The 27807-nt window shown below is 37.0% G+C and overlaps 1 protein-coding gene across 3 annotated transcripts in view; it reads right to left on the bottom strand.

The window, feature by feature from the left end:
• The window catches only part of SMAP1 (small ArfGAP 1), a 185417-nt gene that overhangs the window by 68858 nt on the left and 88752 nt on the right, over positions 1-27807 (bottom strand). For all 3 annotated transcript variants that reach the window (XM_074398109.1, XM_003926334.4, XM_074398110.1), the window contains exons 3-4: positions 13891-13976; positions 3181-3256 (exon numbers count right to left, since the gene is read on the bottom strand). In XM_074398109.1, coding sequence (XP_074254210.1) covers positions 3181-3256; positions 13891-13976 — 162 coding nt within the window. The remainder of the gene's footprint in view (positions 1-3180; positions 3257-13890; positions 13977-27807) is intronic.

The raw sequence follows: 27807 nt of genomic DNA on the forward strand, positions 1-27807 counted from the left end.
GCTTAAGCCTGTAATCCCAGCATTTTGGGAGGTCGAGGTGGGTGGATCACGAGGTCAAGATATCGAGACCATCCTGGTCAACATGGTGAAACCCCATCTCTACTAAAAATACAAAAAATTAGCTGGGCATGGTGGCGCGTGCCTGTAATCCCAGCTACTCAGGAGGCTGAGGCAGGAAAATTGCCTGAACCAAGGAGGTGGAGGTTGCGGTGAGCCAAGATCACGCCATTGCACTCCAGCCTGGGTAACAAGCGTGAAACTCCATCTCAAAAAAAATAAAATAAAAATAAATACAAAAATTATTTGGGCATGGCAGTGCACACTTGTAGTCCCAGCTACTTGGGAGGCTGAGGCAGGAGAATCGCCTGAACCTGAGAGGTGGAGGTTGCAGTGAGCAGAGATTGTGCCACTGCACTTCAGCCTGAGCGACAGAGCCAAAAAAAAAAAAAAAGAAGGAATGATAAATGCCCCTCTGTGGATATCCCTTAAGTACTCTAGTACTCCTTGAATCTTAGATATAAGGTGCTTATATTTTTTAAAATCTGTTCCTATCTCCACTATGATAAATGTCTCTAACAGTCATGTTCTCTTTGTTTTTAGGAGACTGTGAACATAAGTGATCCAAATTTATTTGGATGAGTGCTCAATCTATTAATGAAGACAAAACACTGAATAAAAATATGTAATTATTGGTAATACATAAGGTTAGTTATTTGCTTACTGATCACCATGAAAGAGGAAAAAAAGTTTAAACCTGCTACAATATAAACTTTTTTTTATTATTATTATTTTGCTTATATTGGAATAGGTGGAATACATTTTCCATTGGGTTTACTGTGATTTTTGTAAATCTTTCCGCATTTTCATTTCATTAGTAATAGAAACTCAGGAGTACATACTGAGGTAAATAAATTTTTACCTTAAAATCTTTACTCTCAAGTCTACAAAAAAAAAAAAAGAAAAAAAATCTATAGAGTGAATACCTCTATAAACATCACTAATATTAGTCAAATACTAACATTATGCCATGTTTGTTCTCCCTCTCTCTACAGACACAAACAAACAAAGCTGCCAGGTTTCACCAAATCACTTGAAAGTATTAAGTATCATGACATTTAATCTCCAAGTATTTTATTCTAGCATGTCTCCTTTGAATGAAGGAATTCTCACAACTAAGTACACCAATATTATACCTTGAGGGGGGAAAGAAACTCAACTCAGTAACAGCTACCATCCCAAAATAAAACTATTTTATACATTACTATGTAAAAATAATTTCCTAATTATTGCTAAGAAAATATAATTTTAAAATGCATGATATGTTAAGTGTTTAATATAAAACAGCATGTTCTCTAAAATAAACTAAAATGATTTCTTAAGATTGCATACAAAAATACATTACACTTTTAAGTTAGTCCTTTCCCCCCTCAATGTTTACAGTAGCCTTAATTTTATAGACATTATGAATATTCTCAATACTGTCAATTTTTAATCAATCCTTCAACAGATTTCCTCTCTAACATCCACTGTAAATGCTACATACAAGAATATCTTTGCTCTAAAATACACACTAATGATACCTAAAAACTTTAGTGTTTTTTGTTGTTGTTGTTGTTGTTTTTGTTGTTTGTTTTAAATAATAGAGTCTCACTCTGTTGCCCAGACTGGAGTGCAGTGGCATGATCTTGGCTCACTGAAACCTCTGGCTCCTGGTTTCAAGCAATTCTCCTGCCTCAGCCTCCTAAGGAGCTGGGATTACAGGCATGCACCACCACACCCGGCTAATTTTTGTATTTTTAGTAGAGGCGGGGTTTCATCATGTTGGCCAGGCTAGTCTCTAATCCACCCGCCTTGGCCTCCCAAAGTGCTTGGATTACAGGCGTGAGTCACCATGCCCAGCTGAAAAAAAAATTTTTTTTTTTTAAATAAAAGAGACAGAGTCTCACTATGTTTCCCAGCCTGGTCTCAAACTGTTAGCTTCCTCCCACCTTGGCTTCCCAAAGTGCTGAAATTATAGGAATGAGCCACCATATTGAGCTGATACTTAAAAACTTTTTTAACAAGAATTTTTTTTTATGGCCAACAACAGCATATTAAAATATCCTAACTTTATTAGGATTAGACTGAATTTTTAATATATTGCTTCTCCATACAGGCCAAAGAGGAAAACAAGTTTATATGAAAAATGAGATGAATCTATTTCCATTGTCTCTAAATTGCTTGACAGATGACTTCACAAAAAGATAAACCAGTTTATACCTTGCTTATTAATCTAGAAATCACAGTCCAAAGACATGATTTCAACAATAAAGGCAATTAGCCTTAGACTATAATTAACTTGGATGAGAAATTTTAACCAAAAAGAAACAGCTGATAAAACATACAGTCCTGCATCATTTAACAATGGGAATATATTCTGAGAAACTTATCACTGCATGATACCATCATCGTGAAAACATCAAAGAGTATGCTCATACAAACCTAGGTGGTACAACACCCTAACAATCTATTATTCCTAGGTTACAAACCTGTAAAGCATGTTACTGTAGTGAATGCTATAGGTGATTCTAACACAATGGTACGTATTTGTATATGTAAATATATCTAAACATAGAGTACAGTAAAAATATGGGATTATAATCTTGTACGACCAAAGTTGTACATGCAGTCAGTCACTGACTGAAACATTATGGGGTATATGGCAGTAGTTGATCACTACTGTAAAGACTCAACTATTAGGAGTACCAAAATGCTTGCAAATAAGAAGTGTAAATGCTATGTTTGAATATATTCCTGGACTACTGGTCTCATGTCTCAATGGACCAACCAAAGAAAGCCCTTAGAGGAAGATATATTTGCCTTTTTTCTTTTTCATACATTTCTAGAATCTAGGGACACAATTTTCTCTCTCACCATTTTCAATTAGTGGTTCTAGCTTTTTGCAAATTTCAAAAATTAACCTAATTAAATGTGAACTGAGTGGTTATTAGATTTAGAATGTGCTTTCTAAATCAAGAGTTCTGCTCTGCAACAGCTCATTATATAACCAAAAGTATTTCCAATATTCAAATGTAAACATATGCAAGTAGAATATTTTCACAATAAATAAAGCTGTATTGCACGCTAAAAGTCTGAGATCTAGTCAACGAATGTCAATTGATGAGACGAAGGTTTACTTACATTTGTAATAGCTATAGCATTTTTATCGTAGTATTTCTTCTTTTCATATTTATCTCTGATGAAAAATTCCACTGCTCTGAAAACAGATAACTTAAGGAAAAGCATAAATTCAGTGACATGTACACTTCCCTTTATTTACTCCTCTCCACAAAGTTGGACTCTAAATTTAATTTTCCTACTCTTCAACCTGTGCTCTCTCACATTATTTCTGCAACTACACTCTGTAACCTACTTTTCTCTCTCCCAAAGAAGTCCACCTCTTTCAGGAAATTCTCTCACTGAACGAAAATCATCCAGACTAATTCTACAAAGAAAAGTGAATGACAATTTTAATTCCTACATCACCACCACGACCATCACCCCTACCACCAAACTCTAAATTCAATTCAGGTTGACTATTGGTTTTTAGTATAAATAAAGAAATTAGCATCCATTCAAGTACCCACACTGAGCCAGACATTGTGTACTATACACATGCACATATTTTGGGTCCTTATTCCTCCCACAGTCCAGTAATGTGCATGTTATTATTTCCATATCACAGATGAAGAATCAGCAACTTGGAAAGATTAAGCACTTGTGATTTCAATAACTATGTAGTTTTCCACTATAAATGCTGCCTCTGGGCACATCATATAGGATTCCATCTGTATTAGAAGAACAGTGGCCAATTTCAGCCTTGCAAAGTTGAGAAACGGAAAAATCAAGATGCTAAAGCCAATGTTAGTCTTCTTTAATTTCTTGAAGTTGTCTGGACTCATCTTCCCTGTTAATAGAGTGAGTAATTTACTCTGGGATTGAGTGTTTAGAGTTACATGACATCGATAACTTCTCTTACCACTCATCATATTCCACTGAAATGGAAATTCTTCTGTCAGGGGTACTTAACCTCTTTAGTGACATGAGCTCCTTTGGTACTCAGGTAAAACCTGAGAACTCATTTGTGATAATTCTTTACAATGTGTAAAACACACAGAATTTTAAAAAAAGAAAAAAAAAACTAATTAAACTGAAATAAAATACCTCTGTGGCTCCCCAAGTTAAGACATCATTCTATTTAATGGAAAAGTTACCTGGGCAGAAATACAATACAGTTTCAGTCAATAACCATGCAAAAAAAAGTTAAAAAGAGCCCTTTAAACTGACAGTTGAGACAATAGATAAAAGAAAGTTCTGAAAGGCCACACACCAAAATAATGCTGTTTTGTTATGATGTTGATGAGACAAAAAATATATTCCTAGCCAGAGCCACTGTCTGTGTAGACTTTGCAAGTTTTCCCCCATCTACTTGGGTTTTCTCTGGGTACTCAAGTTTCATCTCATATCCCCAAGATATGCACATTAGGTTAATTCACATGTCTAAATGGCCCAGTCTGAGTGAGTGTGGGTGTATGTAAGTGTACCCTGCAGTGGAATGGTGTCCTGTCCAAGGTTGGTTCCACCTTGTGCCCTGAGCAGCCGGGACAGGCTCCAGACACCAGCAACCCTAACTTGGAGTAGGCAGGTTGAAAAATGAATGAATAAATAATATAAATTACTGTAAAATAGAAATTCATCAAGTATACAATAATCATACAAATGTACAATAAATAAATGATGTAGTAAGAAAGTGCTCAGTGAGTCCATCATATTTGTTGTTATTGTTTTTCAACTTCACAGTGGTAGGAGGTACTCATTACAATTTTTGCTTTACAAACGTTTATTCCTTGATTTGACTCACCACCACTATGACTATCACTCACTGATTCACTAAAAATTGGGTAAATAATTATCTCACTTGTTTTTATTAATCTTCCTTAAATGTATTATATAACTCACATTTATTTCAAAGCTTAATATTAGACATGTTATGGGTCTTTATTTAGAAATGTGATATATTTATGACCAGAAATGTGCCATAGTAATTGAACTCTTGTTTATATCAACTAGCTTGTGGTAAAATTGGTTTCATTATACATCATTTTGCTTAAAGTCATGGTTTCTAAGAACCTATCAAAGACATTCAGTGAGGCTGTATATGGTAGACATTAAAAGAAATGGGGCATTATGAAAGCACTGACAGTGGGCCAATGATGCAAGGTGGACAAAAAATGTAAACACTGCATTTATTAGAGGAATAATTGGATGTTGTTTATAAAGACAAGTTTCCTGGCTGGGCGCAATGGCTCTTGCCTGTAATCCCAGCACTTTGGGAGACCAAGATGGGCAGATCGGTTGAGCCAAGGAGTTCAAGACCAGCCTGGCAACATGGCGAAATTCCACTTCTACAAAAAAATACAAAAATTAGCTGGGTGTGGTGGTGCCTGTAGTTCCAACTACTCAGGAGGCTGAGGTGGAAAAATCACCTGAGCCTGGGAAGTCAAGGCTGCAGTGACCATGACCATATGACCACACTCCAGCCTGGGTAATGGAGTTAGACTTTGTCTCAAAAAAAAAAAAAAAAAAAAAAAAGACTTGAAAACAAAACTGCTCCTTTATCCATGGGTTGCAGAACAGATACTGTGTTGACAGGCATGAAACAACATGTTTGTACATGTCCATCAGAGCTCTTGGGTTACTAGGAGTATTGTCAATAAGCAGTAATATTTTGAAAAAAAAAATATTTATTTCTGAGTAGCAGATGAGCTTAAAGTTTTCAGTAAACCATGCTAAAACACAGATGTGCTATCACCCAGGCTTTGTTGTTCCACTTAGCACCGGCAGAATAGATGTAGCACAATTCTTAAGGGCCTTAGGATTTTCAAAATGGCAAATAAACATTAGTTTCAACTTAAAGACACCAGCTGCATTTTTCTAACAAGAAAGCCTATCCTGAAGCTTTGAAGCCACGCATTGACTTTACGTCTCCAGTATGAATGTCCTAGATGGCATCATCTTCCAACAGAAGGCTATTTTGTCTCCATTGAAAATGTGTTGTTTAGTATAGTCACCTTCATCAGTTATCTTAGTTACATCTTCTGGATAACTTGATCTTTCATCTTGATTTTTATGTTCTGCAGATGGCTTCTTTTCTTAAACTTATGAATCAGTCTGGGAACAGTGGCTCATACCTGTAATTCCAGCACTCTGAGAGGCTACAGCAGGAGAATTACTTAAGCCTAGAAGTTCAGGAAGAGCCTAGGCAATATAGCAAGGTGCATTTTTATGAAAAAACAAATTAGCTGGCCATGGTGGTAAGCATGTGTAGTTTTAGGTACACAGGAGGCTGAGGCAGAACGATTGCTTGAGCCCAGGAGATAGAGGCTGCAGTGAGTTGACTGCCCTACTGCATTCCAGCCTGGGTGACACCGTCAGAACCTGTCAAAAAAATAGATAAAACAGAAACACAAAAAAACTCATGACTCAGCCTATGCCAGCTTCAAACTTTTCATCTGAGGCTTCCACATCTTTCTCAGCCTTCACAGAATTGAAGAGAGTTAGAGTCTTATTAAGGATTAGGCTTTGGTTTAAGGGAATGTTGTGGCTGGTTTGAAGTTCTATCCAAACCACTCCAACTTTCTCCAATAACCAAAGGGCTGTTGTTGTTGTTGTTGTTGCTGCTGCTGTTATCATTATTCATCTGTTCACTGGAGTAGCACTTTCCAATTTCCTTTAAGAATTTTTCCTGGGCCGGGCACGGTGGCTCAAGCCTGTAATCCCAGCACTTTGGGAGGCTGAGGCGGGCAGATCACGAGGTCAAGAGATCAAGACCATCCTGGTCAACATGGTGAAACCACGTCTCTACTAAAAAATACAAAACATTAGCTGGGCATGGTGGCACGTGCCTGTAATCCCAGCTACTCAGGAGGCTGAGGCAGGAGAATTGCCTGAACCCAGGAGGCGGAGGTTGCGGTGAGCCGAGATCGCGCCATTGCACTCCAGCCTGGGTAACAAGAGCGAAACTCCGTCTCAGGAAAAAAAAAAAAAAAAAAGAATTTTTCCTTTGTATTCACAACTTAGCTAACTATTTGGTGCAACGGGCCTAGCTTTCAGCCTATTTTGGCTTTCCACATGCCTTCCTCACTAGCTTAATCATTTCTATTAAAGCTTTTTGATTTAATATGAGCAAGGTGAGACTCTTCCTTTTACTAGAACACAGAGGTTACTGTAGGTGTTAATGTTGTGTCTTACAGAAGAGGGAGTTCAGAGGAAAAGGATAAAGGGAATAGCTGATCAGTGGAGCAGTCAGAACACAAACATTTATAAATTAATTTAAAACATGTATTTATGTTATAATTTTGTCATAACATTTGCCACCTTACACTGGTGCAGTCTGCAGTCCCCTGAAACAATTACAGCAGTAACATCAAAGATCACTAATCACAGATCACCATAAAGATATACTAATAATAAGAAAATTTGAAATACTGCAATTACCAAAATGTGACATGGAAGACCCAAAGTAAACATATGCTGTTGGAAAATATGGCTCCAACAGACTTGCTTGGCGCAGGATTGCCACAAACATTTGATTTGTAAAAAAAAAAAACAAATAAAGAAAAGAAATAGGTGCAAATAAAGCAACATGCAATAAAACAAGGTATTCCTCTGTACAATACTATGGTGGTTTTACAAATACTGCGTTTTTTAAAGTTAAGTATGTTAAGTATACAATCTTCTGGAGTCAAATACAATACTAACATCTGGTAAAACTGTATGCTGCTGCGAATTTTCCAAAATAACAAATATCAGTGAAATATTAATTTATATTTCAACTGCAGTTTAGAGTCTCACTTCTGCTTAGGATTAAGAAATCCTTTCAGAAACTATCTAAGAAGTATAATTTTTTAAAAAAATATTGTAAGAAGCCAAAGTTGGTATGTTTGGTACATAGTGTTTTGCAAAGATATAAAAATAAAGCATTAAAGTAAAAGAACTTACTAGATTCTTCCTAATTATTAACATAAGATGCCACTTGTTATACTTTCTAAAAGACAATCTAAGTACACTACACAGTGAATTGTTAAATTCCATGGGAGTCACCCAAGGAAGAAACCTAATTGGAAAAACATGCTATATCTTTGGTTGCTCTCAGTTCCTACATGCCTCTTAGAACAAGAATATCTCACACACCCCTTATATATTTTTGTACAAGGTCCCAAATGCAAGGTCCCAATTCTGTATTGTTGGCTCACCTAAAGAAACAGTTATTTATTCTAGGGGTTAATCAACTTTTCCTTAAAAGCCCAGAAAGTAAATGTTTTAGGTTTGTGGGACAGCTGATGTATGTTTCAATTATTCAACTGTCCCTTCATAGATCTCCAACGGTCATAGGACATTCATAAATGAATGCGCATGGCTGGGTTCTAATATAACCCTATTTGCAAAAAACATGCAGCTAGCTCATGGGGCTGTAGTTACTGATTCTTAATTTTATTAAATGCTAGAGGGCAAAGAACAGCCAAATGGATTAATTGGGGGCCATGTGTCTGTAAACTGTTATCGTAGACAGTGTAAACTGTCACCATAGTCAATCTAAAGGATTTTAGAAGGAAATTTTTACCATAGTTTTGCATTATATGTTGGCATTCCCAAAGAATATAGTCTCTAATGTAGAGCCTCATTTCCAGTTACAGGTAGGCACTTACTATTTAACTGGCAGTTATTCTGACCTTGAAGTTAGCTAATCTATTGAACCTAAACCTAGATATATAAAAAAGATAGTGATACTCACCTCACAAGGTTGTCAAGAGTTTGAGGATTAAGGTACATATAAAGCACTTAGTATAGTATCTAAGAGTAAGAATTTAATATATGAATTTAGTTTTATTTTTATATACTTTGCTGCCTTAGTTTTACTACCTTTAAAATGGGAAAAATACCAGTATCATAAGATTATTACAAGAATTAAATAAGTCAATATATCTAAAGAACTAAAATAGTGAATATTACATAGTGTTATTTTAGTTTTAGCTCTTGTTATTAACAAAGGTATTCTAATAGACAAATCATTTAAAAGATAGGGCCCATGGTAGCAAAAGGAAACAGAATTACTGTATTGAGGGCTAAGATGCCTTGTATACCATCAAGTTTAAACAGATGAGTAAATGAGAAATAACAACAAAAGAACCAATGAATTTGGAGATCAGGTACTATTTATCTTCATTTTAAAGTCTCTAGAAGTCATTTAAGATATAAGGACTTCATTATACTGATGTAGCTCAATAATACAACCCCCAAAATTAGGAACAGAACAGTAATATTTTTAGGGAGTCAGGTAATATATAGTAACAGTTCAAGTTTTAATTTGGGACTTACTAAATACACAGTATCAAGATATCCCAGAATCTCCCCCATGCCTACAGTTATAAAGCTCTCAGTACAGCACCCCTAATTCCTCCCTATCCCCAAAACTAACAATGGGTACTACACAAGCCCAGGAAAAAAAAAATCAACATTATTATACACTTTATCTTTTAACATGTATTTATATATTTTAAGATTTTTTTCTTTTCTTTGAAAATTTACCATTTGAAAGACAATTAAATTAATATCTACTCCCTAAGAACAGAATCTTCCAGTTTTAGACACACAGCACTGACAGCAGTAGAACTTTGAAAAGCTCAAAGGAGAACTGCTGATTAGTTTTGGTGCACAATAGATTTCATGGAACTGAGGTAATTAAAGTTTTTTAGATAAGATGAAATATCCTAATAATGAACAGCTTAATGTAAAGCTTTAACATTTGTCATGCACTAGCACATGCAGCCTATAATTAACCACATCCCACATGAGAAATTACACTTTCACAGCAGCTTTTGCGTAACTTTTGTAAATTGCAAAGCTTTTAAAAAAGTGACAAATCTTGTTAAGAATGTAGTTAGGTCCCATATCATATGAGTTTAACTCAGTTTGGTTATACTTGCTCTAGGGATGAGACAATGATATTTATATCTATAAAAGTACAGAGATGTTAGGCTTTTCAAGGAGCAATGAGCTTTAGAAAGATGGATAGATGAAAGGAAAGACCGGAGGGAAGGAAGGAGAAAGGCAAGCTTGTTTTCTTACCAGCTTCTCCTACAAAACCTCCAAATTAGAGTGTTTCATGATTAAAAGAATAAAAAGTGTTGTTATAATAACTAAGGTAATTTTTTTAAAGGCTACAGATTACATTAAATATGGGGGCTAGTTTTCTGGTCCAAGAATTGCCATCTCATATTATTAACATAAGCAGTAATCTATCTTAAACATGTTAGACAAAGATCCTCTTTAAACAAGTCTGACAACCATAAGAACAATAAAAATCAATACCTCACATAAATATTACTGTAATTTGTAAAAAGGAGTAAACTTTAGTTTGAAAAATAAGAAAGCCTGGGGTACAACAGCAAATGTACAGTTAATCCAAAAGCCTAACATGAATCATACTAGGTAACGAAAAGTTGAAATCTTCACCTAGATCTTATGATCTAGCTCAGGCGTCCCCAAACTTTTTACACAGGGGTCCAGTTCACTGTCCCTCAGACCGTTGGAGGGCTGCCACATACTGTGCTCCTCTCAATGACCACCAATGAAAGAGGTGCCCCTTCCTGAAGTGCTGCGGGGGACCAGATAAATGGTATCAGGGGGCCGCAGTTTGGGGATGCCTATCTAGCTGCAAAGAGTGCCAAATTATAATAACCCTGTCTATTTTCAAAGGCAATCAAGACTTAAATGTGGCAGCACTGGTTTTACTCAGACTACTATCATTAAATAGTACTCAGGTGACCCAATACAGGAGGGAAAGTCTCGAGGTTTTAGGAAGTTTCTTAACAGCTCTTTGAGCATCTCATCCTTCCCACCCCACTTCCAACAAAGGAAAATATTATGTGCTATGTCAACCAGTTATTTTGAAAAATAAAAAGGATAATGTACATAAAATGTCACGGTCAGGGCTTGGTATAGGTCAAGCTTTAAAAGCTTTGCAATTTACAAAAGTCATTCAAAAGCTGCTATGTCGAAGGTCAAGGATTTACCAATACTAGACACTCATCAATTCACTATAAAAAACTCATCCTTGCTGAAATCCATAGATAAGGACCAAATATTTTAAAATATATCAGCCAAGATAACAGAACTAATAATGCAGTATCTCATTAGCACTGTATCTCCCTAAGGTGTATCATAAAATTTATGGTAATGAAGAAACAGTATTCCTACCAACCTACACAAAATGGTGCATAGAACAAAGAGTTCAGTAAGTTAAGATACCAAGAAGATATATGCTGTCCTTCCCTCAATATCTTTCATAATTTGAAAAAACACAGAATCAGTGTAATAAATTAAATAATTTAGAAACTATTCCCATCCATAGGTAACACATAAAGGATGAAACCAAAACTTTCAAAAACCTCAAGTAATTTACCCTGTTACAAATTCAAGGGACACCTAAAAAAACCCAATCCAAGCCGACCTCCCCAGCCTATCACAGACACAAACTTCCAGAAAAGGAAGTTTCTTCAATTTGAGGAATCATACATATTAACTCAGGCTTGTGGATGGGAAGCAAAAAAAGAGGGAATAAATCAACGTAACCAGCAAGCAGCTGGTAACAACCAACTAAAATGCTGATTTGTAAGCTCTGCTGTTTTTCCTTCTATCATGCTTTATTCTTCAGGATTCAGCCATAGGCTTTCATTTTTCAGAGAAGGAAAAGAACTCTCAAGATTCTCAATAAAATCCGCAAAATAAAAGACTACTGCCCTACGTAAACATAACTTGATCCAGCCCTTTATATCATCACCTACATGCTAAGTGACTCCTCAATCTGAAGTACTGCTCTCTTCTAGGGTTCAGTCTCGTGTTTCCAATCACCAAGGGGTAACTACATGAATATGTGTAACAGAAGCATCAATCTGCCCAAAATATTAAAGCATGGCTTGTTATCTTTCATTTCTAACTCTTAATCCTCCTGCTGCTAATGAATTCCTTCTCCCAGTGAATAAGCTTTATGGTCACTGAAGCTAGAAATTTCGGGGGTTATTTTAGTGACTCCCTCAGAACCAAAGCCAATCTTAATCTAGCCAACTACTCCTGCTTTCCCAACTTCAATCTTTCAAATTTAATCCTGTCCATTCCCAATGCCACTATTTAACTTAGATCATCATTGCTCATTTTGGGTCTGTACAAGTATTTCACGTGGTCTCTCTGCTTCCAGGCTCTCTTCCCATCCCCAACTATTCTACCTTATGGTAGAAGTTAATGTTTCCCCTGCTTGAAAACCCTTCATGTGTTTTTAAACACTTGGGCCAACAAAATGAGGTCTAAACTACATCATATTGAAAACCCTTCGCAATTTGGAATAAAATACTTTCCAAGCTGTTTCTGTCCTAAAAGGTCATGTTCCCTCATACCTTCAGACTTTTACTCATTTTTTTTTTTTTTACGTGAAATGAACCTTCTACCATTAACCCTGCAAACTTTCTGAAACAAAAATAGCCTTGGATATCAGATTGCTAAATTTGTGAGAAAGGAGTAGGGCAAGCAGAAACAGAAAAGGCCAAATACAAATTACTAACTTCTCAATTTAAATTATAATTTAAAAGATTTCTGTCAAAATATGGAATTAAGTGTCTAATGACCTGTATCTCTATGTGATATAGGCCACACAAATTGTTTTACTATACAAATGGGTACAATTTATCCTTAACAAACTACATTTTATTGTCAAAGTCACAAATGTTACCCTCAAACAGAATCCAAATACCTACAATTAATCAGATAATCTTATTTATAAAGCAGCACAATTTTGATGAGCTGCTTTTTCAAACTATGATTCACAAAAATGCTACAGAATGATTTTATATTTAACAAACATAAAAAATATATTAAAATGTCTATGGGAAAATATCCTATCCGCACATAAAAGTGGATTCATAAAGCAAACATAGTTGTACAACCTATAACACAGTGTCAGAATAAATTACTCAGAATGTATACTATGTAATTTGTCTTCTAAATGCCACAATGCCTCACATAAATATAACTATTATATAAAGGTAACCAAAGAATATATGGAAGTAATTTTTAAATACTCAGGATGCTTACAAATCAAGTCTCTAATAACAGTCTAAAATTAAAAACAACACATACTTTTTAATCAAGAGATGGAGCGCAATCAAGAAGAATCAGTCATAACATTTTAAACTTAGTACCAGAGATGTTCCTTAACTTACAGTGGGTTAGGGCCCAGTAAACCCATCCTAAGTTGAAAACATTTTAAGTCAAAAATGCCTTTAATACACCTAACCTACCAAACACAGCTTAGCCTAGCCTACATTAAATGTGCTCAGAACACTAAAATTAGCCTATGGTTGAGCAAAATCACCTAACACAAAGCCTATTTTTAATAAAGTAGTTAATATCTCATGTAATTTATTGAATACTGTACTGAATATGACAAAAGAACGGTTAAACAAGTACTCAAAGTACAGTTTCTACCAAACGCATACTGCTTTTTCACCATCATGAACTGGAAAAATCGTAAGTCAAACCATCACTAAATCAGGGGTCTGTAATTACATCTAAATACCATATGTATCATGTAGTTTTAGGTAATTATGTAATCTGTGTACCAAATTCCTATTAAAAAACTACTATATACAAAGCACAGCTCACAGCAAGTTAATTTCTATCTTTAATAAACAACAGTGTGATAAAGCACATATCTTCCTAAATACTAACAGATAAAATATGAACAGTCAAAACAACTTAATGTTTTTTAAACTCAAAAAAATAAATTTTGAAGGATACTGATCTGTCTGTGGTCTTCGAAAGTTCTCTGGAAGATTGGCTTCGTAGAGTAGTCTTGCTTTAGTATTTCCCATATCTTGCATGCACTATAATTAAAAAAAAAAAAGTATTTTCATTACTCACATGAACATTAAAGATTCCTGTACATATATATACATATATATAGACATATACACAAATACCAAATAATTTATTGTTTCCAATATATATTGTCCTTGGAAATATAATTTAAATCACAGCTATGAAATTAATCACACAAGTTAAAATAGAAGTATATATTTTTTTTTTGAAAATTTTTTTTTTAATTTTTTTATTTTTTTTATTGCATTTTAGGTTTTGGGGTACATGTGATGAACATGCAAGATTGTTGCATAGGTACACACTTGGCAGTGTGCTTTGCTGCCTTCCGTCCCCTCACCTGTATCTGTCATTTCTCCCCATGCTATCTCTTCCCACCTCCCCACTCCCCAGCCCCTCCCCCATTTCCCCCCAATGGACCCCAGTGTGTAGTGCTCCCCTCTCTGTGTCCATGTGTTCTCATTGATCAACACCCGCCTATGAGTGAGAATATACGGTGTTTGATTTTCTGCTCTTGTGTCACTTTGCTGAGAATGATGGTTTCCAGGTTCATCCATGTCCCTACAAAGGACGTGAACTCATCATTTTTGACGGCTGCGTAATATTCCATGGTGTATATGTACCACATTTTCCCTATCCATTCTATCATCGTTGGGCATTTGGGTTGGTTCCAGGTCTTTGCTATTGTAAACAGTGCTGCAATGAACATTTGTGTGCACATGTCCTTGTAGTAGAATGATTTATAATCCTTTGGATATATACCCAGTAATGGGATTGCTGGGTCAAATGGGATTTCTATTTTTAGGTCCTTGAGGAATCGCCACACTGTCTTCCACAATGGTTGAATTAATTTACATTCCCAACAACAGTGTAAAAGTGTTCCTATTTGTCCACATCCTCTCCAGCATCTGTTGTTTCCCGATTTTTTAATGATCGCCATTCTAACTGGTGTGAGATGGTATCTCAATGTGGTTTTGATTTGCATTTCTCTGATGACCAGTGATGATGAGTATTTTTTCATATGTTTGTTGGCCTCCTGTATGTCTTCTTTTGTAAAGTATCTGTTCATATCCTTCGCCCATTTTTGAATGGGCTTGTTTGTTTTTTTCTTGTAGATCTGCTTTAGTTCTTTGTAAATTCTGGATATCAGCCCCTTGTCAGATGGGTAGGCTGCAAAAATTTTTTCCCATTCTGTTGGTTGCCGATTCACTCTACTGACTGTTTCTTTTGCCGTGCAGAAGCTGTGGAGTTTGATTAGGTCCCATTTGTCTATTTTGGCTTTTGTTGCCATTGCTTTTGGCGTTTTGGTCATGAAGTCCTTGCCTACACCTATGTCCTGAATGGTTTTGCCTAGATTTTCTTCTAAGGTTTTTATGGTATTAGGTCTGATGTTTAAGTCTTTAATCCATCTGGAGTTAATTTTGGTGTAAGGTGTCAGGAAGGGGTCCTGTTTCTGCTTTCTGCACATGGCTAGCCAGTTTTCCCAACACCATTTATTAAACAGGGAGTCCTTTCCCCATTGCTTGTTTTTGTCAGGTTTGTCGAAGATCAGATGGTTGTGGGTATGTTGTATTTCCTCTGAGGCCTCTGTTCTGTTCCATTGGTCTATATCTCTGTTTTGGTACCAGTACCATGCTGTTTTGATTACTGTAGCCTTGTAGTATAGTTTGAAGTCCGGTAGTGTGATGCCTCCTGCTTTGTTCTTTTTGCTTAGAATTGACTTGGCTATGCGGGCTCTCTTTTGGTTCCATATGAAGTTTAAGGTGTTTTTTTCCAGTTCTGTGAAGAAGGTCATTGGTAGCTTGATGGGAATAGCGTTGAATCTGTAAATTACTTTGGGCAGTATGGCCATTTTCACGATGTTGATTCTTCCTAACCATGAACATGGAATGTTTCTCCATCTGTTTGTGTCCTCTCTTATTTCATTGAGCAACGGCTTGTAGTTCTCCTTGAAGAGGTCCTTTACGTTCCTTGTTAGTTGTATTCCTAGGTACTTTATTCTCTTTGTAGCAATTGTGAATGGCAATTCGTTCTTGATTTGGCTCTCTTGAAGTCTATTACTGGTGTATAGGAATGCTTGTGATTTTTGCACGTTGATTTTGTATCCTGAGACTTTGCTGAAGTTGTTTATCAGTTTCAGGAGATTTTGGGCTGAGATGATGGGGTCTTCCAGATATACAATCATGTCATCTGCAAATAGAGACAATTTGATTTCCTCCTTTCCAATTTGGATACCCTTTATTTCTTTTTCTTGCCTGATTGCTCTGGCTAGAACTTCCAGTACTATATTGAATAGGAGTGGTGAGAGAGGGCACCCTTGTCTAGTGCCAGATTTCAAAGGGAATGCTTCCAGTTTTTGCCCATTCAGTATGATATTGGCTGTTGGTTTGTCGTAAATAGCTTTTATTGTTTTGAGATACGTTCCGTCAATACCTAGTTTATTGAGGGTTTTTAGCATAAAGGGTTGTTGAATTTTGTCAAAAGCCTTCTCTGCATCAATTGAGATAATCATGTGGTTTTTGTCTTTGGTTCTGTTTATGTGGTGAATTACGTTTATGGACTTGCGTATGTTGAACCAGCCTTGCATCCCCGGGATGAATCCTACTTGATCATGGTGGATGAGCTTTTTGATATGCTGTTGCAATCGGTTTGCCAGTATTTTATTGAAGATTTTTGCATCTATGTTCATCATGGATATTGGCCTGAAATTTTCTTTTCTTGTTGAGTCTCTGCCAGGTTTTGGTATCAGGATGATGTTTGTCTCGTAAAATGATTTGGGAAGAATTCCCTCTTTTTGGATTGTCTGGAATAGTTTCAGAAGGAATGGTATCAGCTCCTCTTTGTATATCTGGTGGAATTCAGTTGTGAACCCATCTGGACCTGGGCTTTTTTTGGGTGGTAGGCTCTTTATTGCTGCCTCAACTTCAGACCATGTTATTGGTCTATTCAGGGTTTCGGCTTCTTCCAGGTTTAGGCTTGGGAGGATGCAGGTGTCCAGGAATTTATCCATTTCTTCCAGGTTTACTAGTTTATGTGCATAGAGTTGTTTGTAATAATCTCTGATGATGGTTTGGATTTCTGTGGAATCTGTGGTGATATCCCCTTTATCGTTTTTTATTGCATCAATTTGGTTATTCTCTCTTTTCTTTTTTATTAATCTGGCTAGTGGTCTGTCTATTTTGTTGATCTTTTCAAAGAACCAGCTCCTGGATTTATTGATTTTTTGAAGAGTTTTTTGTGTCTCTATTTCCTTCAGTTCTGCTCTGATCTTAGTTATTTCCTGTCTTCTGCTAGGTTTTGAGTTTTTTTGATCTTGCTCCTCTAGCTCTCTCAATTTTGATGATAGGGTGTCAATTTTAGATCTCTCCTTTCTTCTCATGTGGGCACTCATTGCTATATATTTTCCTCTAGAGACTGCTTTAAATGTGTCCCAGAGATTCTGGTATGTTGTGTCTTCATTGTCATTGGTTTCGAAGAACATCTTTATTTCTGCCTTCATTTCATTGTTTATCCAGTCAACATTCAAGAGCAAGTTGTTCAGTTTCCATGAAGCTGTGCGGTTCTGAGTTAGTTTCTGCATTCTGAGTTCTAACTCGATTGCACTGTGGTCTGAGAGACTGTTTGTTATGATTTCTGTTCTTTTGCATTTGCTGAGGAGTGATTTATTGCCAATTATGTGGTCAATTTTAGAGTAGGTGTGATGTGGTGCTGAGAAGAATGTATATTCTGTGGATTTGGGGTGGAGAGTTCTGTAAATGTCTATTAGGTTTGCTTGTTCCAGGTCTGTATTCAGGTCCTGGATATCCTTGTTGATTTTCTGTCTGGATGATCTGTCTAATATTGACAATGGGGTGTTAAAGTCTCCCACTATTATTGTGTGGGAGTCTAAGTCTCTTTGTAAGTCATTAAGAACTTGCCTTATGTATCTGGGTGCTCCTGTATTGGGTGCGTATATATTTAGGATCGTTAGCTCTTCTTGTTGCAGTGATCCTTTTACCATTATGTAATGTCCTTCTTTGTCTCTTTTGATCTTTGTTGCTTTAAAGTCTATTTTATCAGAGATGAGAATTGCAACTCCTGCCTTTTTTTGCTCTCCATTTGCTTGGTAGATCTTCCTCCATCCCTTTATTTTGAGCCTTTGTGTATCCTTGCATGTAAGATGGGTTTCCTGGATACAGCACACTGATGGGTTTTGGCTTTTTATCCAATTTGCCAGTCTGTGTCTTTTGATTGGGGCATTTAGTCCATTGACATTTAGGGATAGTATTGTTATGTGTGAATTTGATACTGTCATTTTGATGCTACCTGGCTGTTTTGTTGGTTAGTTGATGCAGATTCTTGATTGTGTTGATGCTCTTTTACCATTTGGTGTGTTTTTGGAGTGGCTGGTACTGGTTGTCCCTTTATATGTGTAGAGCCTCTTTCAGGAGTTCTTGTAGAGCAGGTTTGGTGGTGATGAAATCTCTGAGTGCTTGCTTGTTCACAAAGGATTTTATTTTTCCTTCACTTATGAAGCTTAGTTTGGCTGGATAGGAGATTCTGGGTTGAAAGTTCTTTTCTTTAAGGATGTTGAATATTGGCCCCCAATCTCTTCTGGCTTGTAGGGTTTCTGCTGAGAGATCTGCTGTGAGTCTAATGGGCTTCCCTTTGTGGGTAACCCGACCTTTCTCTCTGGCTGCCCTTAGCATTTTCTCTTTCATTTCAACCCTGGTGAATCTGACGATTATGTGCCTTGGGGTTGCTCTTCTTGAGGAATATCTTTGTGGTGTTCTCTGTATTTCCTGGATTTGAATATTGGTCTGCCTTGCTAGGTTGGGGAAGTTTTCTTGGATAATATCCTGAAGAGTATTTTCCAGCTTGGATTCATTCTCTTCATCACATTCAGGTACACCTATCAGACGTAGATTAGGTCTTTTCACATAGTCCCACATTTCTTGAAGATTTTGTTCATTCCTTTTTGTGCTTTTTTCTCTGTTCTTGCCTTCTCTTTTTATTTCATTGAGTTGATCTTCGACCTCTGATATCCTTTCTTCTGCTTGGTCAATTCGGCTGTTGAAGCTTGTGCATGCTTCACGAAGTTCTCGTGTTGCGTTTTTCAGCTCCATCAATTCACTTTTACTCCTCTCTATGCTGTCCATTCTCGTCAGCAGTTCGTCCAATCTTTTTTCAAGGTTCCTATTTTCTTTGCGTTGGGTTAGAACATGTTCTTTTAGCTCACTGTAGTTTCTTACTACCCACCTTCTGAAGTCTGATTCTGTCATTTCATCACCCTCCTTCTCCATCCGGTCTGGTTCCCTTGCTGGTGAGGAGTTGTGATCCCTTTTAGGAGGAGAGGTGTTCTGGTGTCGGGAGTTTTCATCCTTTTTGCGCTGGTTTCTTCCCATTTTTGTGGGTTTATCCACCTGTTGTCTGTCTCTGTCCCAGGGAGTTGGAGCTTTATGAGTTTCCGTTGCACTACTGCCTTTTTTGATTTTTCTTCAGGTCTGACCCACCCAGCTAGCAGCAGGCCTAGCCACTGCCTGCCCGCAGGGGCTTTGCTGAGCTGCTGTGGGCTCCGCCCAGCTGCCCTGAGCTCTTCCCTGTAGTCCTTTTTATATGGGCGTAGTTAGAACTGTCTCGGCAATGGTGGCCCCGCCTCTGTTATGGCGGACTCTCTCTGTTGTGGCAGGTTGCCTCGGCAGCGGCGGGTTGCCTCGGCAACGGCAGCCTGCCTGTAGCGGTGGAGAGTCTCAGTAATGGCGGACGCCCCTCCCCCACCGAGCCGGACTGTCCCAGTTCAGCTGTGCTTGGTTTGGAGGGCTCAACCCAGAGGGTTTCCAATTACTGTTTTTGTTTTCGTTGTTGTTGGGGGTGGAGGGGTGGGACCAACCGAGCCTGATCACCTGGCTCCCTGACTCAGAGTCTTTTCTTTTAAGTTGAACGACCCCGCGTTCGGGTCGCCTGCTGAAAAGGCGCCGGGATCTCCCGTGCTGCAACTCACGGAGTCGGCTCGAACTGCGGCGCCGGCTCCTGGCGGATTTTTTGCCTAGGAATCTCCTGGCCTGACTCGCTATTTCAGATGAATGGGCAACTCTGCCGTCTCAGGGCTCTGCTCGCCAGCTAAGAGGGCTCCCAGACCAGTGGCTTTTGTACGGAGAACCGCAGCAGCAGGGCGTGGTCACAGCAGCCGCGCGGGTGGAATCAGCCCCACAGGGGCCAAAACAGCCGCACCAGCTGGGACTGCGACGCTGGCGACCCCTCTGCCTGGGTATCTCCTGGTCTGTGGGCAATAAGAGTTCGTCTGGAAATGCGGCATCCACTCACCCTCTGCACCTTCACTGGGAGCTGAAGTCCTGAGCTGTTATTAGGCGGCCATCTTCCAGAAGTATATTTTTAATCCTTCATATTTATCAACGTATGTTGATCCACAGTCCACAGTCTTATAAATGCCCTTTTTTGTGAAAATAGTACCACCTTTACACTTACTATTTCCTAAAAGTGAATTCCCTGGTAGTATGTAGGCAGTATCACTATTTTTTTAATGTGCCACTTGAACAATGCTCCCATTTCCAGGACTAAGAAGTTTCCTTTGTTTTGAGATTCGCAATACCCTGAAATTCTACCAATTTACAATCAAGATCACAATGAAGGCCAGATAAAAGAGAAACAGTGCTGACCTAAAAGTCTGCATAAATGTATTAATTTCTTTTGAGTTATTAATAATAATCACTTTGAGGCATTTCCCTACAAAACCCTACCAATAAATTCTGCTTAATCCCCAAACTTTATATATAAGTTCAGTTCATAGAAGCACCTCTCTAATAATCTGTGAATTCCAATGGTAAGAGCCACTGCTTGGTAAGCATAAAACAATCTGACAATCATTTCAACCAGTTTCAGTGTCATCTACAAGGAATGACTATCCAAACAGTACTTCTTTGATATTCTATCATATTAGAAACTAAATAAAAGATTTACGAACATTATAATACTATATTACATCATTTACATACAACTTGAGTTCCTTAAAATGGTTTAACTGGTGCAGAGGTCAGTTTTCCTAATTTTTCTTCCTGATTTCCCCAACACACCCCCGTATGTCCGAGATGACAATCCAAGTTTAACAGGTTACCTGACATCTGCCTTGAGTTGTTGCCCTCAAGTGTACACAGAATTAGCTTTCTTCAAGCAAAAAATATAGTGACTCTTCTCCCAACTGAGAGTTTTAAAGTGAACAAAATTCCAATATACAATCACCTATAGGTATCTATTCCTCTTTACCTCAACGTAGTATTCTCTCAGAGTAAACTACATTTCTAAGTCTTTCCTCTAGAGACAATTAGAAAGTGAAGTAACAGTTGGGTGGGAAGAAAAATGGATTTAAAAAGGGGGGAGGGATTTTATCATTAAGCTCTAAGATGACATAGAAGGCAAAATAAATCTGAGCTTCAAAATTGTGTAACATAAAAAAATATATAAAAGGTAAACTGTATAAAGTCAGAGGGCTCTATGACATGACAGTGGTAGAGTTAATATGTAATTCTGTGTGTGGGGAGAAGAGCTGAGAAAAATGTCAGTAAAGCTCACCGTTCCTGAAAATCGAAAAATGTTTTCCATCTCAAACATTCAAATGATGCTGCATCTTTGTGTTGTGATGGGAATTTGTAAACAGAAGATGATCAAGTTATGTAATCATAAAGATATTAAACATTTGGAAATAACTAGACCAAGTAAAAATGCTTCTTAGTCTGCAATGAAGCAAAAAGTAATTCAGATACAGTTCACCGAAATTGCAAAAGAAAGAAAATTTGACGTTTCTATCAAGCAAGCAAGAGCACATAGAAATTTTGAAGGAAAAGTTAATAAGACTAAAAAGGCCATTATACTATATCTCATCAATCCTCATTTACAGTTGTTCACATTTTAACATCTTTGGAAAAGGAATTCATCTTACAATTGATGGCATCTAATAACTGGTAACTTTTTTCTTATTAGTCTATAAAGTGGATGTGCTTCTTACAATCAGGAGTATCTTATATTCAATGAATATGACTGTACACATTTAATGTAGGTCATTAATATCTTGGAGGGAAATTAAAAAATGAGGAACAAGGCAGATATGTACACCAAAATATTAAACATTGTTCAAGTGATGTTATCCATCACAAATTAATAGTAACATTAAAATCTGAAAGGCAGAAGTGATGTGAAATAACAAGCCATTTCTATAGAACACCACTGCCAAAAAGTGACTGGGTATAGGTGCATGTATGTGTTTGTTAGTTGGAATCTGAATAAACAAGAATTCATTGACATCACAGATGTAGAGAGATCATTTTGTTATGATAAAAAATACGTTGGCAAGCTTAGTTTCTAGGTTTCTAAAAACTAGACTAGAGGAATCAGCACACTGTCTTCCACAATTGCTGAATTAATTGACACTGCCACCAACAGTGTAAAAGTATTCCTATTCCTCCACATCCTCTCCAGCATCTGTTGTCTCCTGATTTTTTAATGACTGCCATTCTAACTGGTGTGAGATGGTATCTCAATGTGGTTTTGATTTGCACTTCTCTAATGACCAGTGATGGTGAGCATTTTTCATGTGTTTTTTGACCTCATAGATGTCTTCTTTTGAAAAGTGTCTGTTCATATCCTTTGCCCATTTTTGGATGGTTTTTTGTTTGTTTGTTTGTTTCTTGTAAATCTGGTTTAGTTCTTTGTAGATTCTGAATATTAGCCCTTAGTCAGATGGGTAGCTTGCAAAAATTTTTTCCCATTCTGTTGTTTGCCGGTTCACTCTAATGATTTTTTCTTTTGTTGTGCAGAAACTCTGGAGTTTAATTAGGTCCCAGTTGTCTATTTTGGCTTTTGTTGCCATTGCTTTTGGTGTTTTAGTCATGAAGGCCTTGCCTATGCCTATGTCCTGAATGGTACTGCCTAGGTTTTCTTCTAGGGTTTTTATGATGTTAGGTCTTATGTTTAAATCTTTGATCCATCTGGAGTTAATTTTAGTGTAAGTTGTAAGGAAGGGGTCCAGTTTCAGCTTTCTGCTCATGGCTAGCCAGTTTTCCCAAAACCATTTATTAAACAGGGAGTCCTTTCCCCATTGCTTGTTTTTGTCAGGTTTGTCAAAGACCAGATAGTTGTAGATGTGTGGCATTACTTCCGAGATCCCTGTTATGTTCCATTGGTCTATATCTCTGTTTTGGTACCAGCATCATGCCGTTTTGCTTACTGTAGCCTTGTAATAGAGTTTGAAGTCAGGCAGTGTGATGCCTCCAGCTTTGTTCTTTCGGCTTCGGATTGCCTTGGCTATGAGAGCTCTTTTTTGGTTCCATGTGAAGTTTAAGGTGGTTTATTCCAGTTCTGTGAAGAAGGTAAATCGTAGCTTGACAAAGATGGCATTGAATCTATAAATTACTTTGGGAGGTATGGCCACTTTCACGATATTGATTCTTCCTAACCATAAGCATGAGATGTTTTTCCATATGTCTGTGTCCTCTCTTATTTCCTTGAGCGGTGGTTTAGAATTCTCCTTGAAGAGGTCCTTCATATCCTTTGTTAGTTGTATTCCTAGGTATTTTATTCTCTTTGTTGCTATTGTGAATGGGAGTTTGCTCATGATTTGGTTCTCTGTCTTTTATTGGTGTATAGGAATGCTTGTGATTTCTGCACACTGATTTTGTATCCTGAGACTTTGCTGAAGTTGCTTATCAGCTTAAGGAGATTTGGGGCTGAGACAATGGGGTCTTCTAAATATACAATCATGTCATCTGCAAATAGATATAATTTGGTGATTCCTCAAAAATCTGGAAATAGAAATATCATTTGACCCAGCAATCTCATTACTGGGTATATACCCAAAGGATTATAAATCATTCTATTATAAAGACACATGCACACATATCTTCAATATGGCATTCTTTACAATAGCAAAGACTTGGAACCAACCCAAATGCCCATCAATAACAGAATGGACAAAGAAAATGTGGCACATATATGCCATAGAATACTATGCAGCCATAAAAAGGGATGAGTTTACATCCTTTGTAGGGACATGGATGAATCTGGAAACCATCATTCTCAGCAAACTGACACAAGAACAGAAAACCAAACACTGCATGGTTTCACTCACAGGCAGGTGATGAACAATGAGAACACATGGGCACAGGGAGGGGAACATCACATAAGGGGGTAGGCGGAGAGAGGCGGGGAACAGGGGAAGGGAGGAACAGCGAGGGGCAGGGAGGCTGGGGAGCACTAACACTGGGAGAAATGCCTGATGTTAAGCAATGGGGGGGGGGGTGGCAGATGGAGAAAGCAAACCACCATGGCATGCATGTACCTATACAACAATCCTGCAGGATGTGCACATGTACCCCAGAGCTTAAAGTACAATTTTTAAATAATGGCAAATAGGAAAAAAAAAAAGTAGATTAGAAAAGAGTGGAATGTAGGGGAGCAATGGAAGAGCCAGTGGAAATGAAAGATTGAGCAATTTGGAAATGAGAGTTAGGGCAGGGGAGAAAAACAACAGAAGCAGATGTTTTTAGCAGGTGATGAAGAATATGGTGCAAACTAGCTGTCCTCAAGGACTCAAGGCCGTGAAGAGTAAACTGTCCAGTAACTAGCAAAAAAAAAAAAAAAAAAAATAGTGTAACAGCTACAGTGACAAGCATTAGCCTCAATACTTTACCTATATTTGTGATTTTAAATTTCAAAACAACCCTGAGACAGGCATTATTATCCTCATTTTATAGGGGAAAAAAACCCTGAATCTATAAAGATGTTAAGTAACAGGCCTAAGTCTCCATAATTCAACTCCTGATAAAACCAGCATCACCCATCAATAATTTAGATATTTCAAGCTTCATTCAATGGAACTGGGAATACATCCTGCAGGGCTTATTGACAGGAGGCTCTTTGTTTTAGAGGCCTGGTTTTCATTTTACAGATAAGGAAACTGCAGCACAAAGAGGTTGTATGATTTTTCTACTGGGAAATACAATGCATCAGTGATACAGCTGAGACTAAGATCCAGTTCCTTCACTCCCAATCAATACCACCATGCTGCAGCTAGTCAAAATAAGCATCTAGGAAATTTCACTACAAGACAGAAGATGCTGTAAGTGTTACCTCTATTATTAAAACATCATTCCTATTATTAAAATATTATTCCTTTTCTTTCAGGTTCTCCCACCAAAAATGCTTCTTCTTTGGCAATTAATTATTCAGTTTTCCAAAGCTAAGTCAAGCACACTGGTTTCAAAAACAGAAGGGTATGGAATGGATAAATGACATATACTTTGTCTAAAAGAAAAACTAAGCTCTATTTTTTTAAATCATTTTAAATTATGTGTAATAAACTAGCGACCTGAACCTCTACCATCTAGTTCCTATGAATCAAGCCAGACCCTACATACTATTTTAATACTTACTTAGCATCATTCTGAAATGCTTAAATTTTCTAAACTTGTTTTCACTTCTCCAATAGGAGGGATATTGTGAGGCTATCAAATAAACAAATAGAAATTCAAAGATCTTAGTAATGTTGAAAATTCTTTGGCTTTAGAGAAGTCACATCATCCCTGTCAGTATTTTTTTTCTCTTTATCTCACACTTCAAGCATGGAAAAAGAAAGGGGAAGACTCTGAATTACTTAAGTTTCTATTAAATTTATTTTAAAAATATTTTAAGTAGACATTTATTTACTTATTAAACTATACTTCATCTCAAAATGAGTATTTAAAAAAACAAGTCAAGCATCTAGTAAGGATAAAATGTACTGATATTCTTGAAAAAGTAAAAAATGATGTAAGAATATATTAAATACACATTCGACATTCATGTTTAAGAAAAATATATTAGTATGCTGAGGATTAAGTGAATATGTATTTCATAGTTAAGATAAATGCCAGTAGGCTGAACATATTTTTATTTTTTATTTTTTTCTAGGATGGAGTCTTGCTCTGTCACCCAGGCTTGAGTGCAGTGGTACAATCTTGGCTCACTGCAACCTCCATCTCCCGAGTTCAAGTGATTCTCCTGCCTCAGCCTCCCAAGTAACTGAGATTACAGGCATGTGCCACCATGCCCAGTTAATATTTGTATTTTTAGTAGAAATGTGGTTTCACCCTGTTGGCCAAGCTGGTCTCGAACTCCATACACACATATATATATGATCTGCCTGCCTCAGCCTCCCAAAGTACTGGGATTACAGGCATAAGCCACTGTGCCCAGCCAACTGAACATATTTTTAAACTACTGTTACTTTTCCCATTAAATTCAATCTGTTCTCATTTGACATGTGTTCCCAGAAACATGAATTTTGTACTGTTCTTTTTTAATTGAATTATCTTCATCCAAACTTACCATCCTTATAATTACAAAGGAAGGCTTCACCTGGAAATAGTGTAATAAACCATTTAAGAATCCTAAACCCTACTATTAAAAGTATTTTGCCTTCATCAATCCATAATCGATGTTTTTAGTTTCCCCACATAGCCTAGTACACACAACATCACCAGTGCAAAGCATCACACACCACTTGAAAGTTAATATTTTAAAAGACTTTCTGAATTGCTGAAATTTGTCTACTGCCTAACGTATTCTCATCACAATCTAACGTATATGAAACATTTCTATTTGTGAAATTTCCTAAGTACAAATGTTTTACCCAATCCCAGTTTTAGCATTAAAAGTGCAAAACCTCTATTCTAAAACAATTTTAAGTTGTTTATGTTTTACGGAGACCCAAGAAAATTGGGGCTGACAATTTAAAATTTTAACTGGCATTTGCTTATCACACTTGTCTAAGTCAACAAACTAAAATATACAAAAAATAACATGTGTAACAAAACGTAGGAACAGATAAAAAAGAAAGTAAGCAGAATCGATGAGTAGGCAAGCAAATGTAATAGGAGATTTTGTTCATTTTTACAATACTGCAAATGTTAAAAAAAATTTACTTTTATGTCAGCAGGGCATCTCCAGTGGCAAATGGCAATTAAGCAGCACACAACAGTTTTACAAAAACAGAAACTTAAAACAAATGTGTGAAGACAGAAGACTAGGAATAGATAAAATAAAATGAGCCCAAGTTTAAGTCACTGTCATAATCAGGAAACCATAATTAAGTATGATAAAAGGCAAAATAAATGACACACCACCTGAAATTCCAAATTAATAATTCATTCCCCTGAAAGGAAGACTTATCAAATATTTTATTTGTTTTAATCTTCCAAAATCATGGAAACCAGAGGTCTCTATAAGTGAAGAATCTACTTCAAGGTATGGCTTCTATTTGTCCTAGGCCAGCTAAAGCCAAACACAGCCTATTCCAGGCTCAGTAACTAAGCCTAATAAACGTGGCTTCTTGGGCTTTGCTTCTTTGTACTTCTCCCTTCTTCCTGGTATCTTCACTTTGTCCCTCAGATGCTAAGAAGTACCTGAGCAACAGCCATTAATAGTAAAACTAAAATTCATTCTAACGTATTGTTTCAGGAAGCTATCTACATAGTTTTCACAAATTTGTATGTGTGTAGTGACTTGCACTTTGAGGTTTACTAGTTGTTTTTAAAAAATGAGGTAAGTGGAGGGGAAAAAATAATAGAGAAGCAGATATTGCAAATGATTAGGTTACAATTAAGTTGCAATCAGATCTTCTAAATTCCCAATGGCCAAACTGCAAAATGTTAAAATAATCAGCTGAATCTTAAAAAAAAAAAAAAAAAAAATCAGTGTTTAACAGAAGGATGCTACATGCCTATGTTTAATCTAGAGGAAGAAAATTAATCTGATAATTTAAAATGGTTTTCTACGCAACTGATACGGTTTGACTTTGTGTCCCCACCCAAA

The sequence above is a fragment of the Saimiri boliviensis genome, chromosome 4, assembly GCF_048565385.1.
Source record: "Saimiri boliviensis isolate mSaiBol1 chromosome 4, mSaiBol1.pri, whole genome shotgun sequence".
NCBI lineage: Eukaryota > Metazoa > Chordata > Mammalia > Primates > Cebidae > Saimiri > Saimiri boliviensis.